General features: G+C 37.8%; 2 protein-coding genes across 6 annotated transcripts in view; one reads left to right on the top strand and one right to left on the bottom strand.

Moving 5' to 3' along the window:
- The first annotated feature begins 930 nt into the window (after window positions 1-930).
- LOC110612058 (diacylglycerol O-acyltransferase 3) lies at window positions 931-2,885 on the top strand. Its single transcript, XM_021752705.2, has 2 exons — window positions 931-1,400; window positions 2,112-2,885. The coding sequence occupies exons 1-2, from the start codon at window positions 1,065-1,067 to the stop codon at window positions 2,745-2,747; spliced, it is 972 nt and encodes a 323-aa protein (XP_021608397.1). The 5' UTR covers window positions 931-1,064; the 3' UTR covers window positions 2,748-2,885.
- A 581-nt stretch (window positions 2,886-3,466) lies between these two features.
- The window catches only part of LOC110611365 (SWI/SNF-related matrix-associated actin-dependent regulator of chromatin subfamily A-like protein 1), a 39,056-nt gene continuing 24,541 nt past the window's right edge, over window positions 3,467-17,981 (bottom strand). For 3 of the 5 annotated variants that reach the window (XM_021751650.2, XM_021751652.2, XM_021751645.2), the window contains 3 exons: window positions 11,447-11,505; window positions 11,260-11,296; window positions 3,467-4,239 (listed from right to left, as the gene is read on the bottom strand). In XM_021751650.2, coding sequence (XP_021607342.1) covers window positions 4,096-4,239; window positions 11,260-11,296; window positions 11,447-11,505 — 240 coding nt within the window. In that variant the 3' untranslated portion in view covers window positions 3,467-4,095. Of the gene's footprint in view, window positions 4,240-11,259; window positions 11,297-11,446; window positions 11,506-15,966; window positions 16,060-17,981 lie in introns of all 5 variants that reach the window. The other 2 variants (XR_006350270.1, XM_021751651.2) reach the window with 2 other exon arrangements.

Raw genomic sequence — 17,981 nt, forward strand, 5'->3', positions numbered from 1 at the left:
CAGGGTAGACCAGGAGGTTAGCCAGAGTATGAAGTGATGTCATGTAATAGATAGATTGTGGACATGAAAATTGTATTATGATGTAATGTAAAAGAGTTTTAATGTTATGTTATGTATTTTGAATATTGAGGATAGAGTTGTGCTTGACCAATACAGATTGTTAATCCCACTTGTATGTACATGGTCCTTATGATATGAGATATGAGCTTATGTTTCAACCAAGCTTATGTATGATGAGTTACCCCATTGGAGCATTTGATGAGGGCTCCAGTGGAGGTTTATGATATGTTTATGTTTATGTACAGGTTGAGCTTGGTTGTTATATGAGAATGTTTACAGGTTTATGAGTTTTGTTGATCATGTATGGGATTTACAGGTTTACAGGTTTTATGTTAGGCTTGCTACGGGTCCCGGCGGCCTTACGCCGATCTGGATCCTAGCGCCGGTAGCGGTCCGGATTTTCGGGGCGTTACACCTTATAACTTTAAAATTATAATATTATTTAATTTAAAAATTAAATAGCCGTCTATAATTACAAAAACTCTCCTTTCTCAAGAACTTATTAGTTTAAGTAATTAATGAGTTTCTGAAAATAAAGATTAGTAGTGGTAAATTTTACTTTGAATTAGATGGATTAAAAATTAATTTCCCAAGTTCTACAGTACAATCCACGCGTCAATCCGGTAGCCTAAGTGGCGATCAACGTGGCGCCACTTGGCTTAACTTTGGTCGTACAATCCTCGTTTGACGGATTCAACAGATGAGATGGAATGGATACTCATGTCCTGAGCGGTACCAAGCGTGGCAAACAGAAGCCTCCAAGTGACGCCTCCGGAACAGACTGCCATGTCAGATTGTTCCAATAGTAGATGGCCACGTATTCATAAACAGTTACGAAGTCATTTATTTTATGTTCCTTCCCTCAACCATCCTTTCTTCTCCTTCTACTTCTCCTCGCGTGGATTAAAACGAAAGCGCAAGATATCGTGTAGTGCTACTAAAGTCTTTTTCCGGAGAATCCAATCCGTGTCGTTTACTCATAACCAGAGAGATTCCAGGCACCCATGGATGTCTCTGGCTTTGCTTTCCACCAGCTCCCCTTCTTTCCCCCCGGTGCCGGCGTTGGAACCTGTAATTCCCAATCATCTTCTTCTTCTTCAAGGCTATCTATTTGCGGAGTTTCTTTGAAACCCAGAAAGGCATGTACGATGTTGGATTCGTCAGAGTTTAGAGATAGGGGGCATCTACAGTATTACCATGGAGGAGGGAACAAGAAGGAGAAACAGTCTGTTAAGAAAAAGTTGAAATTAGTAAAGGGCTTATCCAAGGATTTGTCCACATTTTCTCAGCTAGTTGTTGATGATGGTTTGGTGGATCAAGATCGGGCCAAGTTGGTTTTGGTAGGTTTTTCTTCTATTCGTCATTGAATTCCATTAAACACTTCGTTACTGTATCATTGGTTTTTTTTTTTTTTTTTTTTTTTTGTGATAATTGGTTCCCACTGATTTCGAAGTCGAGAACTCTCAGACTACTCAATATGAGCTAGCACCCATTGGTCTTTTTTGTTTTTTGGTTCCAAAAATGAAGTTACTGTCTCGGGGGTTGGTTTATAATGAAGTATTCGTCTTCCTCCTTTGCGGGGACAAGCATAAACTGTGTTGAATCTCACCTCAGGTTTCGGATAGGGTAGGGGAGAGCTAGCTTTTGGGCGAGTTAGGCCCCTGACTCAAATTTAATTGATATCAGAGCCTCCCACAACATCGGTGGATGTTGTGGACTCCCTGGGCGTACTTCTCCCTTGAGTTAGCTGGATGCTTTTGGGGCGAGTTAGCATGATCCAAATTTAACAAACTGAGTTTAGCAGAATATGAAATTATGATTGCTAGTAGAGTTTTTGGCAGTTGGAAGTAGATGTGGAAATTTTCTTCGACGACTTGCATTAGCACTGGGATAATTTCTTCAGCATCTTTAAATTTGTAAAAAAAGAGATCTTTATTCCTTTTATTTGAAGTCATGCGTCTGAAATTCTCTATCTTTTATTTGTCAATTTGATTATTTATGTAATACGTAAATGAGTGTTGATGGAGTTATTGTTCTTACACTCCATGCAGGAAGCAACACAAGGATTAATGGAACAGCTGAGACAGTTGAGAGCAAATGAGAAAGAATTTAAGAGGAAGAAGAAAGAAGAGAAGGCCAAGCTAAGATCCACAAGGATTGATTGTGAATCATCCACATTTGAATCCAGTGAAAGCGAATGTGGGGAGTTGATTGACATGAGCCGCGTGAGATATGAAGCTGTTCCGGTTGCACAACCAATGCTAGCTGATTTCCAGCAAGAAGCATCTTCAACCCTCCCGAACTTGCCAACCCAAAAGCCGAACATAATTAGCACTTCACCATATCTTGAAAAAGAATGCTGCAGTGGGCCAACTGTTTGCTGTGATGACAGGAGTAGCTCAGCAAAGAGAATTGAGGTATGCATGGGTAACAAGTGCAAGAAGTCTGGGGGCGCAGCATTGTTGGAGGAATTAGCGAGGCTTGTGGGGGTAGAGGGTGCAGTCGTCGGCTGCAAGTGTATGGGCAAGTGCAGGGACGGACCTAACGTCAGGGTCCTGAATTCCATTGAATCTGTTAGAACTCCGGCCAACCCGCTTTGCGTTGGTGTTGGTTTGGAGGATGTAGGTGTTATTCTGTCCAATTTCTTTGGGGAGGATCAGCTTCAGGGTCTGGCCCAAGCATCTTAGACCTAGAGCGTACATCGTATACCTGTGCTTTCTTGTGTTCTTGGTTTGCTTTGCAGGGTTAATTCTCCCTTTGCTAGCGTGAAATGTGGATGTACATTCACGGATTGAAATTACAAGCATTTTGTCATATTTTGCCTATTTCCTAATGTTCCCACAACTAATTCTTTTGAGAATTTATCTCCTTAATTCATCAAACAGAACCAAAATGAAAAAAAAAACTGATAGATTTGTCGTTAAGGTTTTTTTTTTTTTTTTTTTTCGTTGGTAAGTTAGTTGTGGTTCATAGTGAAATGGTCTTTGAGGATGAGCATCATCATTATTCATAAAAAAAAAAAAAAAATACAACGAACAAGAGGATAAAGTCTCCAAATTTAAGCCTGCGTTTTATTCAAGTCACCAAGAGAGAGAGAGGGCGGTTTGAAGAGGAAGCTGCTATTTTTTGTCTCATTAAAACAATTCTCCTCTTTTCCAAAACAAAGAAAAAGCCAAAAAACAAACAAACAAAGAAAATAAAGAAAGAAGGAAAAAAAAGAAATAACTGTATTGTTAAATTTTCAAACCTCAAACTAACTCGTTTGTTTTTCGTTAAAATGTTATTTTCATCTAATTTTATTGTCAGGACAGAGCAAATTCAAAAGCATAATAATAATAATAATAATAATAATAATAATAATAATAATAATAATAATAATAAATGGATGAGAAAATAAACAGGCATCAGTCAAACAAGCTTCTCAGCAATAATTTGAATTTCTGCCAACTGCATTAATTTAACATGCTTGTATACCATGCATTTTTCTCGAACAGCTACTTGGTGTTTCAGATGCCCCTTGCAGGGTACAAACTCTTCACTCCTAACTACTAGAACCAATGCAACAAATGGTACAAAATCCTCCTTAAATGCCCCGTGAACTTCCAAGCAGGCCGAAAAAAAAAAAGGCCCATATTTCCAGCAGCAGCACCTCTAGGAAGAGTATCCCTATACAAAACCATATTCAGAACAAAACTGATTCACATTTGTGATTGTGCTTCCACCATTTCAGAACAAGAAAATTTCCAAATGCCGACACCTGCACAGAAATATTTTTCTGAGCCAATCCAGTTATAGCATTTATGTGAATGAAAACACAGCGGACCAAATTGGGATTGGAGGCTCAAAAAAAAAAAAAAACCCCATTATGAATAGGTCGTCTAGAAGCCAATCAAATTATAGAAAGGTGAATTTCACATGTTCAATTTGTAAGAACTCCAAATCAATTAAACAGAAGCTGTAAATAGATTGATTAGACAAAACATTCACTTTCAACCTCAATACCAAATACCAGTAACTCTTAAGAGAGCAGGTCCCTCATTGCCTGGGGCATTTGACCTTGGACTGATGCTCCTCACCATTACAGCGCTTCAGAAAAGAGTCGAGTGTTTTCTGCTTTCCTGGGCTGCTTCTCTGCTGGCTGACTGAAACTTCTAGGGAATCCTCATGGCCATCAAGCACCTAATTTGGCAACAAGTAGAGCTCATGATCCTTCTAATTTGGCAATAACCCCTAAATGCAAAGTACCTCAAAAGTAAAATATGCCAAAAGTGGCTGTATTGGCTGGACGTGAAATTGGACTGTAATCAAATGAAATTCAGAAAATAAAGACTAGAAGCCGAAATTTCTTATTGAAATCTCAAAAATTGAAAAGAGTCTCAACAGCCAAGAAAATAGCTATCTATAATAACAAAAACCATAATGCGGAAATTTACGAAAAAATCTAAAAACATAATTAAAATACAAAATTGATCTTCTAAACGATAGAAGTTGAGCCTCGAACTTTGTAACCAAACCTATGGCCCACGTCACAGTTTTAAAAGTTGTCTGTCTCGAAATTCCCTTTTCAAAAAGTTATTGTGCTCTTCTAATGAACGTCGACAACAGAAGTTAAACCCAGTCCAAGTCTTCCATAAAATCCAAAATTAATTGCTCCGCATCATTCCCTTACACTTGTAAAGAACTCGACCTCAAGTTGTCTATCAGCATGGTAGTACTGAAATAGATCCGCCATATTAAACGTCTTGAAAATTTTTATATAATCTGGAAAGTCAAGAACATAGGTATTGTCATTGGTCTTCTGAATAATCCGAAATGGACCAATCTTCTTTGACTCAAACTTTTTCTGTCCTCCACCACGTTCTTTGCGCAAATACACTATAACTTGATCGCCGACATTGAAGGACTTGAAATGCTTATATTTATCAGCTGCAGTTTTATATTTGTGATTGGGTTCCGTAAGACATTGTTGGACCTATTTGAAAACGTCCACATGCTGATTTGCCAAGTTGTTTCTTGCAATACTGTTATAAAAACCTGTAGGAAGGGCAATAGGATCAACTTTATATGCTGGAATTTTCCTGCACACAACAGCAGAGGGTGACATCTTTGTAGAGCTATGGACAGAACTGTTGTAACATCTTTGTAGAGCTGTAGGCGAAACTGTTGTAAGTAAATTCTGTTTAGGTAAGAGTAAGATCTCAAGCAGTTTTCTCATCACTGCAGATGCAACGCAGAAAATTTCCAAGAGTGCAATTCACCACTTCACTTTAGCCATTAGTTTGAGGATGAGCAACACTACTGTATTGAAATTCAGTCCCAAAACACTTCCATAAAGTCACCCAAAAGTGAGTTAGAAACTTCACATCTCTGTCAGAAGTAATGGTTTTAGAAATGCTATGTAAACGAACAACCTTATGAAAAAACAGTTTTGCAGTATGAGAAGTATCATTAGTTTTATGCAAGAAATGAAATGTGCCATTTTGGAGAACCTGTCTACGACTACAAAAATGAAATCAGATCCACGTTAAGTATGTGGAAGACCAAGAACAAAATCCATAGACAAGTCTTCCCAAGAATATTCTGGAATAGGTAATTGAGTGTATAAGCCCATATTCTGCGAAGGATCCCTCTGAATTTGACAAATTGCACATTTTCGAACTATCCGACCTGTATCCTTTTTCAATTATGACTAATAAAAACGCTCCTCTAAACTAACAATAGTTTTATCATGCCCAAAATGATCACTCAAACCTCCTTCATGGACCTCTCGAATCAATTTTTTCCGCAAAAAAGAATGAGAAATGCATAATATGTTCTCCTTAAAAAGAAATCCATTATGTATCAAAACCCATCAGCAGGCTAGTGAGCCTGGACCTTCGCCCATATATCAGCAAAATCATCATCTGCAGTATACAAATTCTTTAGAAATTTAAAACTCACGATCTCCTGACTAACTGTAATCAATAAAGCAACCCTCCTACTCAAAACGTATACTACTTTGTTAATATGGCCAACCTTATATTTTATAATAGAATGAAAAGCTCCAAAATATGCTACTAATCGAACATGCATCTTATTCACATGTTTTTTAGTCTTAAAAAGAATAAAAAATTAATGATCTATGTGAATAATGAACCCCTATCCCATTAGATGTTCCCAAGTCTTAAAGGCCCGAAACACTATACAATTCCTGCTCATAAGTAGACCAATTTTTATTAACATCATTGAATTTCTCATTAAAAAAGACAACAGGTCTACTAAACTGCGATAACACACCACCAATCCCAACTCCACAAGCATCAGATTCAATTTCAAACAATTTATCAAAATCAGGTAAAGCAAGAATAGGGGCAGAAGTAAGCTTATTTTTAATCTCCTCAAAACTTTTGTTGGCAGTTTCAATCCAGGTAAATTTTTGCACTCTCTTTCTTCAAATAATTTGTGACAAGGGTAATGATACTATTGAAATTTCTGATAAACTGCTAATAGAAAATAGCAAGTCTATGAAAGCTGCGAACTTCTGAAATATTTTTGGGAATGGGCCAGTTCCGTATTATTTCTACATTCTTCTCATTAACATGTATTCTTTCTGCACTAACAACAAATCCAAGAAACAGAACGCCCTCCGTCATATAAATGTATCTTTTTAAATTAATAACTAGCTCGTTTTCTTGCAAGACTGTCATGACTTCACAGAGGTGCTGTAAATGTTCTTTTTCACTGCGATTAAAAATCAAAATATTATCAAAATAAACAACCACGAATTTGCATAAGAAACATGCTAGGTACATTCGTCAAACCAAATGGTATAACCACCCACTCGTACAAACCTTCTTTAGTTTTAAAGGCTGTCTTCTATTCATCTCCCTCCTTAATTCAAATTTAATGGTAGCCACTTTTAATGTTGATCTTAGAGAAGACTTTAGACCTTGATAACTGATCCAGCATGTCATCCAGGCGAGGAATAAGAAATCGATACCGAACTGTAATTTTATTGATGGCTTTGCTATCCACGCACATTCTCAAAGTTCCATTTTTCTTTGGAATCAATAAGGCAGGGACTCCACAGGGACTAATGCTTTCTTGAATATGTCCCTTCTTCAATAACTCTTCAACCTATTCCCAAAGAATTTCGCTCTGCTTTGGACTCATCGTATAATTTGGCAGATTCAGTAATTTGGATTTAGAAATGAGATCAATCCGATGTTGAATATCTCGCAAAGGTGGAAGCTTTAAAGGCTCCTCCAACCATGGTTTTAAATCGCGGTCGCGAGTAACGAAAACAGGCCTATAACAGTTGTAACGTAACGGTAATAGCTTGGTGCTACGCAAATTTTTCAAAAACATTTGCAAAATTCATAAATGAAATGATATTAATTAGATTTAATTCAAAACAATGTATACAAATGCATAATAAACATAAATATATAAAATATATATTATTCAACTTAAGTTAAACATTATATAGTTTAAAATAAGAAAAACAAACATAATCCTTATAGATCGAGTCAACTAATAGCTCAAAATATAATTTTAACTCAAAACTAACACTTTAATCGATAAAAATGGGAAAAAACAACAACTAAAAATTAAAATCCAACTAACTTTTTAGAAGAAATATACTTGAAAATACAGTAGTTTATGATGGATCTAAACTTATGAGAAATATGTAAGGAAGATTGAAATTTGAAAGAGAGAGAAGAGAAAACTTAAAAAGTATAGCTTTTGGAACTGCTAAAAAGTGTAGAAACTAATGAAAATGAGAATAGGGAGCATAAAAGGAAGGATATAAAAGAATTTCAATTACTGGTAACAACCATTACTATTACATAACGGTCGGTAATGGCTGTTACGCCTGCAAATAAAAAAGGGCCATTATATAATGGGGTAACGGATAATGGTCCCTCCAAAAACTGTTACATTGTCCATTACCTAATGTAACGACCGTTATTTAAAACCATGTCTCCAACAGCTCTTTGACGAGTGGTGGTAAAGATGGATCATCCTCTAGTTCATTTTTTGCTCTCACCAATAAATCCAGTGTGCCTCTAGATTTATTAACTGCGCCTGATAACTTTTGCACTCCCATAGAAATAGCAGCAACAGTTTTCCCTTCTACTTAAGAATATTTCGCAGAACCAGAAGGCAAAATAGTAATCTTTTTCCTATTTCATCCATGTAAACATGTATGAATTCTCTTTCCCATTATGCAAAATATCAACATCAAACTGTCAAGGAAGACCTAACAAAATTCCACAACAATCCATATCTACAACATCACAATTAACAAATTTAATATAAGATTTACCAATAGAAATACATGCTGCAGATTCTATTAACTTCAATTGTCAGAAATTCCTTAATCCACCCAACTTTGTATGGCGAAGGGTGAGGCTATGTCAGCAACTGCAATTTTTCCACCAATTGCTTAGCTATCAAATTTTCACAACTGCAACTATCTATAATTAGTCTGCAAATCGCTTTTCTCACTCGACACTTTGCTTGGAAAATCTTCCTCCTTTGCATCTCGTCCTCCTATTTCGTCAAATGTAAAATTTTCTTTACCATGTAGGTAACCTCCCCATCTTCAGAACCAGCAATCGACCCATCATCTTCATTCACTTCCCCCTCAGATTCAACCACCTCCTCAACCACATTAACCTATCGACAATCATGATTAACTCTGCATTCTGGACAATTATTCGATTGATATCCAGATTGTCTGCAACGATAACATATGTCCCTAGTTGGTTTCTGACAATGATTGATTTTGCCTCCTTTGTCTGCTATATTAATGACTGTCTTTCCCTTATTGTCTCTCCTTTCTTCTACAGTATTCTGATGATTATCAGAATTTACAACCCTACAAGATTTTTTGCTGTAATTACCTCTATACTGCTGAGTTCCTGTTGAACCAGAATTTCTGTAATTAAAATTTCGATTAAACTGATGTTGAGGCTGTCATTCAATACGTTCTTCTGCTCTTTTCGCCATCTCAATGGTATCTACCAAAGTGAAAATCACAGCTACTCCTATTATACAACGAATTTCGTGATTTAGTTCACTCTGATAATGAGCAACCTGCCGAACCTCATTCTCACAGTTATCACACCTTCAAAAATTCTTCTCTATATTCATTCACCCTTCGACTCCCTTGAATACAATCATGATACCGGTTATGCAAAACCTAGACCTGATCACTAGGCAAGAACCAGTTATGCAACCATGATACCGGTTATGCAAAATCTGGGCCTAATTTCAATGGTATCTGCCAAAGTGAAAATCACAACTACTCCCGTCATACAACGAATTTCGTGATTTAATTCTCTGATAATGAGCAACCTGCTGAACCTCATACTCACAGTTATCACACCTTGCCTGTAACCTCAAAAATTCTTCTTTATATTCATTCACCCTTCGACTCCCTTGAATACAACCATGATACCGGTTATGCAAAACTTGGGCCTGATCACTAGACAAGAACCGCTATTCAATCATCTATTTCATCAACAATCAGTTTCGTATAGGTTCAAATCTCCTGCGATAGCGTTCGTTTTGAACAGAATTCTACCATGTTGCTACACCACCCTTTAATTTATAAGTCACAATCAGAATCTTTCGATCCTTTTTCACATTCATAGCTTCGAAAACCGATCAACCTCCACTAACAAATCTAGTAACCTTTTGAAAGTCTATCTTTATCTTGTAACCTTCATGATAATCCTATTGGAGATTTGCGACCACGGAATTTAGAGCTAGTTGTGGGCGTTTCAACTGCGGCGGGTTGGTTACCCCGTTGTAGGGCTAGCTGCCCAATCATCTCTCTTAATTCTGCTAAGGATGCTTCAATTGCAACGAGTCACGCCTCTTGATTGTCAGCTATGGATAAACTTCGCTCTGATACCAACTGAAATAGGACTGTTTAGACTCCGTCATGAGTTTTAACCAATAACTTTTGATTAAGACGAAATTCAGAAAATAAATGTTAGAAGCTAAAATTTCCAACAGCCAAAAAAAGGGTTATTTATAATAACAAAAACTCTAATACGGAAATTTATAAAAAAAATCCAAAAAAATAATTTAAATGCAAAATTGACCCTCTAAATGATAGAATTTGGAGCTTGAACTTTATGACAAGTCTACGGCCCTCGTCACACTTTTAAAAGTCATCCATCTTGAATTCCCTTTCCGAAAAGTTATTGTGGACTTCTAATAAACGTCGGCAACATAAGTTAAGCCCGATCCAAATCTTCTATAAAATTCAAGGCTAATTGCTCCGCATAGGCCTGTTCACTTATAGAAAACATGGGTAGTTTTCTGGAAAAGTTTTCTAACAAAAATAAAAGAGAAAAGTTTTGTATTCATATGTGCCAATTGTAAATAAAGAACGGTAAAACCATTTTTTCAGTTTTCCAATATTTAACTAAGATTTGGAAAATAATCTTAACATTCTTTCAATTGTTTTCCTTTATAATAAAAATTATGTTTTCCAATTGTTTTAAATAAGAAAATAATAACTCTTTTTTAACAAAGAATATATTGTAATATTTTTGTAACTAAAATTAAATAATTATTTTAAAAATATTTAAAATTAATTACTAGTACATGGCAAAAAATTTTAAAAGTTAAATTTTTAAATAATTTTTTTAATAATTATTTAAAACACTACGCACTACACGTGCACTCACCATGCAAGTGCCCCGCATTAAAGGTATTTCAGCAGTACTTATTTTAAGTCCTTTTTTTTCATGAGTTATGTATGTTTTAATAGAGTAGAGCTGCATTTGCCAGAAGTACAGCAATGTAAAGGTATTTCTGCAATCTATCGGTTTTAGGTTTATTTTCTTTAAATCAAAGTTATTTTATCAATTTATCATATCTTATTAGGACATGAATTGGATTACAAATCCCTCAGCTAATTTTCTTGTAGTCCCAAATCACACCACAATAACTACACTTCTCAACATGGTACATATTTCATTTGAGAGAGACAATCCTTTGTTTTCCACCATTAAATGGCCTCCAAAACAAGCCTAGCGACCTAATACCGACAGAAATTTTTAGCAGAAATATGACAATGTTGTTACTTGCAGACCTTAAATTACCTATTAAACGAAACATCCATACCCTGAGACCCTACACCACCTCTAAATATTGTCAACCATTACATCTCTAATTCTCAGAAGAAAAAGGACTTACCTGTCCCAAATTTTCCAACTTGCTCTGAACAACATCCCTGTAGGAAATAACAGGTCCAAGTTACTAATTGCTTGAGGTCATTGTCATCATCAAACATCATAAACATAGCTCACAGGCTTCTCCAAAGAACTCATTTCAGGACTCAGGTCCCATGCAGCCAAAGATATTAAAAGCCAAAGTGACGTACCATATAATGTCATCAACAGTGTCATTTGCTAGCAGGTAATAAATATTTACCGAAGAAACCTAAAAGGAAAGAACATCCATGTTAATATGTTGGGTAAAGCTATTTGCTCATAAAAGAACCCAAACAAATGAGGATTTAATTCTACAGGAAAGTTAAAACAAGAATCTTTCTAAATCAGTTATCCCTTAAATTGGGATCATATAGGAACACTCAAATAAATAAGTAGTGACATGCATTATTTGGTTATAACTGAATAACCGAACTAAACTGAGGAAATTAAATTATTTTGATAAGAGGATATCTATGTTATTTATAACAGGAGAATGAATAAGAAGGAAGCTGTTGATTGTAGGGGATATGCGGATTGATGAGGTGGCATTGGTCTGGAAGGAAAAGATTCAGTTAGTAGTTGAGCCAGTTTGTTGTAAAGCTACTAAACTAGTAGCTGATTCTGTTGGATGACAGTTACTGAGTCTGCTGTACAACTAAGAGATGATTCCTTGTGTTGTATTTAAGATCTGTCAAGAAATAACATCTTCTCTCTAATATACTCTCCTAATCTCTTCTATCCTTGTTCTATCTATTTCTATCTCTATTCTACCCGATATTATCTCTAAATCCTTCTCTTTCTTCTATATTTTCTCTTTTAGTTACCTTTGATGGTAAAGAACCTAGGGCTTGGCTTAGAAAGTGTGTATAATAACTTGAGTTCTACAAGGTGCCTTTTGATCAAACGAGTAAGATACTTTGAGTTCTGCAAGGTTCCCTGATCAAAGAGTAGGAACTGCAAGTTTATTCTTAATGGATAAGGCTGATGTGTTATGATAAGAAACAGTCTTGGGGGTTGACATTGCAATAAAAATAGTATGGAAGTTAGTAGAGTTAGAAAGGAATTAGTGGAGTGGGGGAAGAGTTATTGAATGATCTAAAGCTGTATAAGCAACAGCTATTGTAACTAGAGAGGGAATTGATCGAACTTAATTTCGACACATTTTTTATACTATTTTTAGCACTTAATTAATTATTTTTCTAGTTAATTTTGTAATTTTGATCATGTTTTGCAGAAAAGCATAAAGAAGATTTGATGAAAAGCAGCTTAAAAGTGCGAAAATTAACTTGACCAGTTGATTTGGGCAAACCTTCCATTGTACTGCACAGAAGTCGGGAATTGCACACAAACCTTGAACTGTCCTATATAACATTTTTTTAGATAGTGATTTGCCCAAGCGATTTGACCAAACCAACTGGGCAAAGCGACAGATTGCACAGAACCTGATAATAGCGGAAAAAATTTTAAATTTGAAAATAAGAAGTCCAAGTCTTCTCATTAAAAATTGTGGGACCCACACGATTTCTCCTCTTTTAGTATGGCAAATCCTCCTCAAATCAAGGAGTTCTATTCTTGCAAGAAATATATTAAAGAAAATATTCCTAATTCAAAGCAAAGAAGAATTTCTATTTCAAAAAGAACTCTACTAGGTTTAAACGCTTATATAAACAGAACATTGAAGACAGTCGCAAAACACCATCTCTTCTCCAGCACCGAATCTGCTTCTTCTCTTCTTTTCTCTTTTATATTTTCTTTCAAAAGTCATGAGTGGCTAAATACTTTATCAGTTGAAGTTAGAGTAAAATTTCATTTTCTACATGAATTGAGAATTCTAAACTCAATTGTTCATATTTTATTCTTCAATATTTATGCAAATTCTATTCTTCAAATTATTATTGCATTGTTATTTAGGGCTTGTTAAATTTGGGTCAGGCCTAACTCACCCCAAAAGCTAGCTCAAGGAGGAGGATTGCCTATGGCCCATATAAGGGGCACATTACCCCTTTTCACAACGATGTGGGATTCAACACACCCCCTCACGCCCAGAATTCCTACTGGTCGTGGCATATTTATGAGGCACCCAACATCGAATGGGGAGGCTCTGATACCATGTTAAATTTAGGCCAGGCCTAACTCACCCCAAAAGCTAGCTCAAGGGGGAGGAGTGCCTATGGCTCATATAAGGGGCACATTACCCCTTTCCACAACCGATGTGAGATTCAACACACCCCCTCACGCCCATAATTTTTTACTGGTGCGTGGCACATTTATGAGGCGCCCAACATCGGATGGGGAGGCTCTGATACCATATTAAATTTGGGCCAGGCCTAACTCACCCTAAAAGCTAGCTCAAGAGGGAGGAGTGCCTATGGCCCATTACCCCTTTCCACAACCGATGTGGGATTCAACACACCCCCTCACGCCCAGAATTTTTACTGGTGCGTGGCACATTTATGGGGCGCCCAATATCGGATAGGGAGGCTCTGATACCATGTTAAATTTGGGCCAGGCCTAACTCACCCCAAAAGCTAGCTCAAGTGGGAGGAGTGCCTATGGCTCATATAAGGGGCACATTACCCCTTTCCACAACCGATGTGGGATTCAACACACCCCCTCACGCCCAGAATTTTTTACTGGTGCGTGGCACATTTATGGGGCGCCCAACATCGGATGGGGAAGCTCTGATACCATGTTAAATTTGGGCCAGGCCTAACTATGTTGAATCCCATATCGGTTGTGGAAAGGGGTAATGTGCCCCTTATATGAGCCATAGGCACTCCTCCCCCTTGAGCTAGCTTTTGGGGTGAGTTAGGCCTGGCCCAAATTTAACATGGTATTAGAGCCTCCCCATCCGATGTTGGGCGCCCCATAAATGTGCCACGCACTAGTAAAAATTCTAAGCGTGAGGGGGTGTGTTGAATCCCACATCGGTTGTGGAAAGGGGTAATGTGCCCCTTATATGGGCCATAGGCACTCCCCCCTTGAGCTAGCTTTTGGAGTGAATTAGGCCTTGCCCAAATTTAACAGTGTTACAAATATACTCCCCCTCAGGCTGGAGCGTACATATCATATGCTCCAAGCTTGTTACAAATATACTCTATTCGTGATCCTCGAAGTGATTTTGTGAACACATCAGCTAGTTGATCATTTGAGTTGACAAAGCTAGTAGAAATGCATCTGGACTCAATCTTTTGCCTAATAAAGTGGCAATCCACCTCTATATGCTTCGTCCTCTCATGAAAAACTGGATTTGATGCAATATGGAGGGCAGCTTGATTATCACATATCAACTTCATTTGACCAGTATCGCTATATTTCAATTCCTGAAGGAGTTGCTTCAACCAAATAAGTTCACATGTCGCTAAAGCCATAGCTCGATATTCTGCTTCTACACTTGATCTTGCTACCACACTCTGTTTTTTACTTTTCCAGGATATAAGATTCCCTCCAATCATAATACAATATCCTGAAGTAGATCGTCCATCTGAAGGAGAACCTGCCCAGTCTGCATCAGAATAGCCAACAATTTGTGAGTGACCCTTGTCGTCATAGAGTAGTCCTTGTCCTGGAGCTCCTTTGACATATCTAAGAATGCGAGTGACTGCATCCTAGTGACTATTGTATGGATTTAGAAAAAATTGACTAACTACACTTATAGCAAAGGAAATATCTGGTCGAGTGATAGTGAGATAATTGAACTTGCCGACCAATCTTCTGTATCTAGCAGGGTCTTTAAGTGGTTCCCCCTGTTTAGGAACCAATTTGACATTTGGATCCATGGGAGTATCCACATGTCTACAGTCTAACATGCCTGTTTCTTCCAATATGTCCAAAGCATAGTGTCGTTGAGAAATTGCGATACCTGTTTTAGACTGTGCCACTTCAATCCCTAAGAAATACTTCAATTTTTCAAGGTCTTTAGTTTGGAAATGACTGAATAAATGTTGCTTAAGCTGAGAGATTCCATCATGATCATTTCCTATAATGACAATATCATCAACATAGACCACCAAGTAGATGCATCTATTGCCATTATGTCGAAAAAACACGGAATGATCAGAATCACTTCGAGACATTCCAAACTGTTGAACTACATTGCTGAATCGCCCGAACCATGCTCTTGGAGACTGTTTTAGACCATACAATAAGCGTTGAAGACGACATACTAAGCCTGACTCTCCCTAAGCAACAAACCCCGGAGGTTGCTCCATATAGACTTCTTCGGCGAGTTCTCCATGAAGAAAGGCATTTTTAATGTCCAGTTGATGAAAGACCCAATGATTAATTGCAGCCGGGGAGATAAGGAGACGAACAAAAACTATTTTGGCTACTAGAGAGAAAGTATCACTGTAATCAAGCCCATAAATCTGAGTGTAACCTTTAGCTACAAGGCGAGCTTTAAGGCGATCAATTTTGCCATCAGGTCCCACCTTAAATGTGTAAACCCATCGACAACCAACAGTAGACTTGCCAGGTGGTGAAGGGACCAGTTCCCAAGTTCCATTATTATGAAGAGCAGTCATCTCCTCAACCATTGCATTACACCAACTAGGATGATCCAATGCTTCTCTAACTGTCTTGGGTATAGAAACAGCAGACATGGTGAAAACAAAAGTATAATAGGAAGGAGACAAACGATGATAACTCACAAAATTATAAATGGGATGAGGATTGCGAGAAGAGCGAATACCTTTTCAGAGAGCAAGAGGAAGAGTAGCTGTTGCTACTGAAGGCATGACTGAAGGAGGTGAAGATGGAACTGGAGGTGAGTCACTAGAAGTACCTGCATCAGGGAGAGAAGTATCAGTGTTAGTAGCAGATAGGTGGGGCCGACGGGTGTAGACCTGAAGGGGTGGACTGACATGAGGCCAAGGAGATATAAGAGGTGTAGGTACAGGCAAAACGCTAGGAACAAAGGTTTTATGCGTTGGACTAGAAGAAAAGTAAGGGGAGGTTTCAAAAAAAGTGACATCTGCAGAGACAATATATCTGTTAATAGTGGGATCATAGCATTTGTAACCTTTTTGAAGCCGAGAATAGCCAAGAAAGACGCATTTAACTGATTTGGGCTGGAGTTTGTCTTTATCCGGGGTATGATCATGAACAAAACATATACATCCAAAAACTCGTAGTGACAACTGGTTGGAAGTCTAGTTAGGAAAGAGAACTGAATGAGGACTCTGATGTTGCAAAACAGAGGAAGGCATACGGTTGATCAAATAGCAGGCAGTAAGGACCGCCTCTCTCCAAAAACGCAGCGGAACATTATGATGTATAAGGTGCGGGCGGTTTCAATCAAATGCCGATTTTTGCGCTCGGCAACACCATTTTGTTGAGGAGTATGGGCACAAAAAGTCTGGTGAGTAATACCCTGAGTAGACAAGAAATGAGAAAAAGAGGAGGAAAGACATTCTCGTGCATTATCACTACGCAAAACCTTAATGCGAACACCAAATTGATTATGTATCTTAGCACAAAATTTTTGAAAAATGAAGAATAATTAAGATCGATTCTTCATTAAAAACAACCAAGTGCAACGAGAATAATCATCAATAAAAGTAACAAAATACTGAAATTCCAAAGTTGTACTGACACGACTTGGACCCCAAATATCTGAATGAACAATATCAAACATCGAAGTGGCCCTGTTATTGACTCGCTTGGGAAATGCAGCCCGAGTTTGTTTCCCAAGTTGACATGACTCACATGATAAAGAAGACAAAGAAGAAAGACTGGGGACGATTTTCTGCAATTTGAGAAGACTAGGATGTTAGAGTGTTTCAGCTATCAAAAATACCACAATTTTCTCTGTTATACCTATATCTGCAAGTTAGTTCCTTAAAGGCTCTATCAATTGGTCCGACTTGCCGGATGCCAAACACGAGGATGGATTCACGGGTAGAAGCGATAGAGAGGAACGTTGCAGCATTGGAAGAAAATTTGCGCAAGTTTAATCTAGAAAGGGAACAGCAGGATAAGCAGGTAGCCTTAGAGCTTTTACGGCATAGGCAACAACAGGAAAAGTTAGATGGGATTGAAATAATGTTGGCAAACTTGACTAATCTCATAAAGGGAAAGGAAGCTGACAGTGGGACTCCGGGCCCTCTAAGTACTCACGAGGGTATTGCCAATAGAGGTTCAGCATCGTCATCCATAATGACCACTCCTTTGCACACGATGATGTCCGATGAATCGCAGTTAATAGTAAAAAAAATAGAACTCTCAAACTTTGATGGTAGCGACCCGGTGGGATGGCTTTCACGGGCTGACCAATATTTCTCGGTACATCGTACAACCGATGAGCAGAAAGTGGCTTTGGCCTTGGTATGCATGGAAAGGCCGGCGCTGCATTGGATGAGATGGGTTAAACAACGAACGCCGACCATGTCATGGGAGAGGTTATCACTGGAGCTACTACAGAGATATGGGGGAGATGATTATGCAAGCCCTTATGAAAGATTGGCAGTAGTCAAACAGGATGGAACCGTGGAAAGTTTCTCCAATGAATTCCTAACTTGCGTGTCACAAGTACCGAGAATCACAGACCAACACTATTTGGGATATTTCCTAAATGGCTTGAAATCGGAAATAAGGGTCCGAATTCGATCCTATGAAACCACAGATTTGTTCAAAATTATGAAGTTAGCAAGAGAGATTGAGAGGGAACTCTTGCAAACATCGGAGAAGAGAGAATGGAAGGGAATT

This window comes from Manihot esculenta, chromosome 3, assembly GCF_001659605.2.
Source record: "Manihot esculenta cultivar AM560-2 chromosome 3, M.esculenta_v8, whole genome shotgun sequence".
Lineage (NCBI taxonomy): Eukaryota > Viridiplantae > Streptophyta > Magnoliopsida > Malpighiales > Euphorbiaceae > Manihot > Manihot esculenta.

Coding starts and splice junctions, on each gene's coding strand:
- LOC110612058 (XM_021752705.2), top strand. CDS start 1,065: ATGGATGTCTCTGGCTTTGCTTTCCACCAGCTCCCCTTCTTTCCCCCC. Junction 1,401..2,111: donor ATCGGGCCAAGTTGGTTTTG/GTAGGTTTTTCT, acceptor CACTCCATGCAG/GAAGCAACACAAGGATTAAT.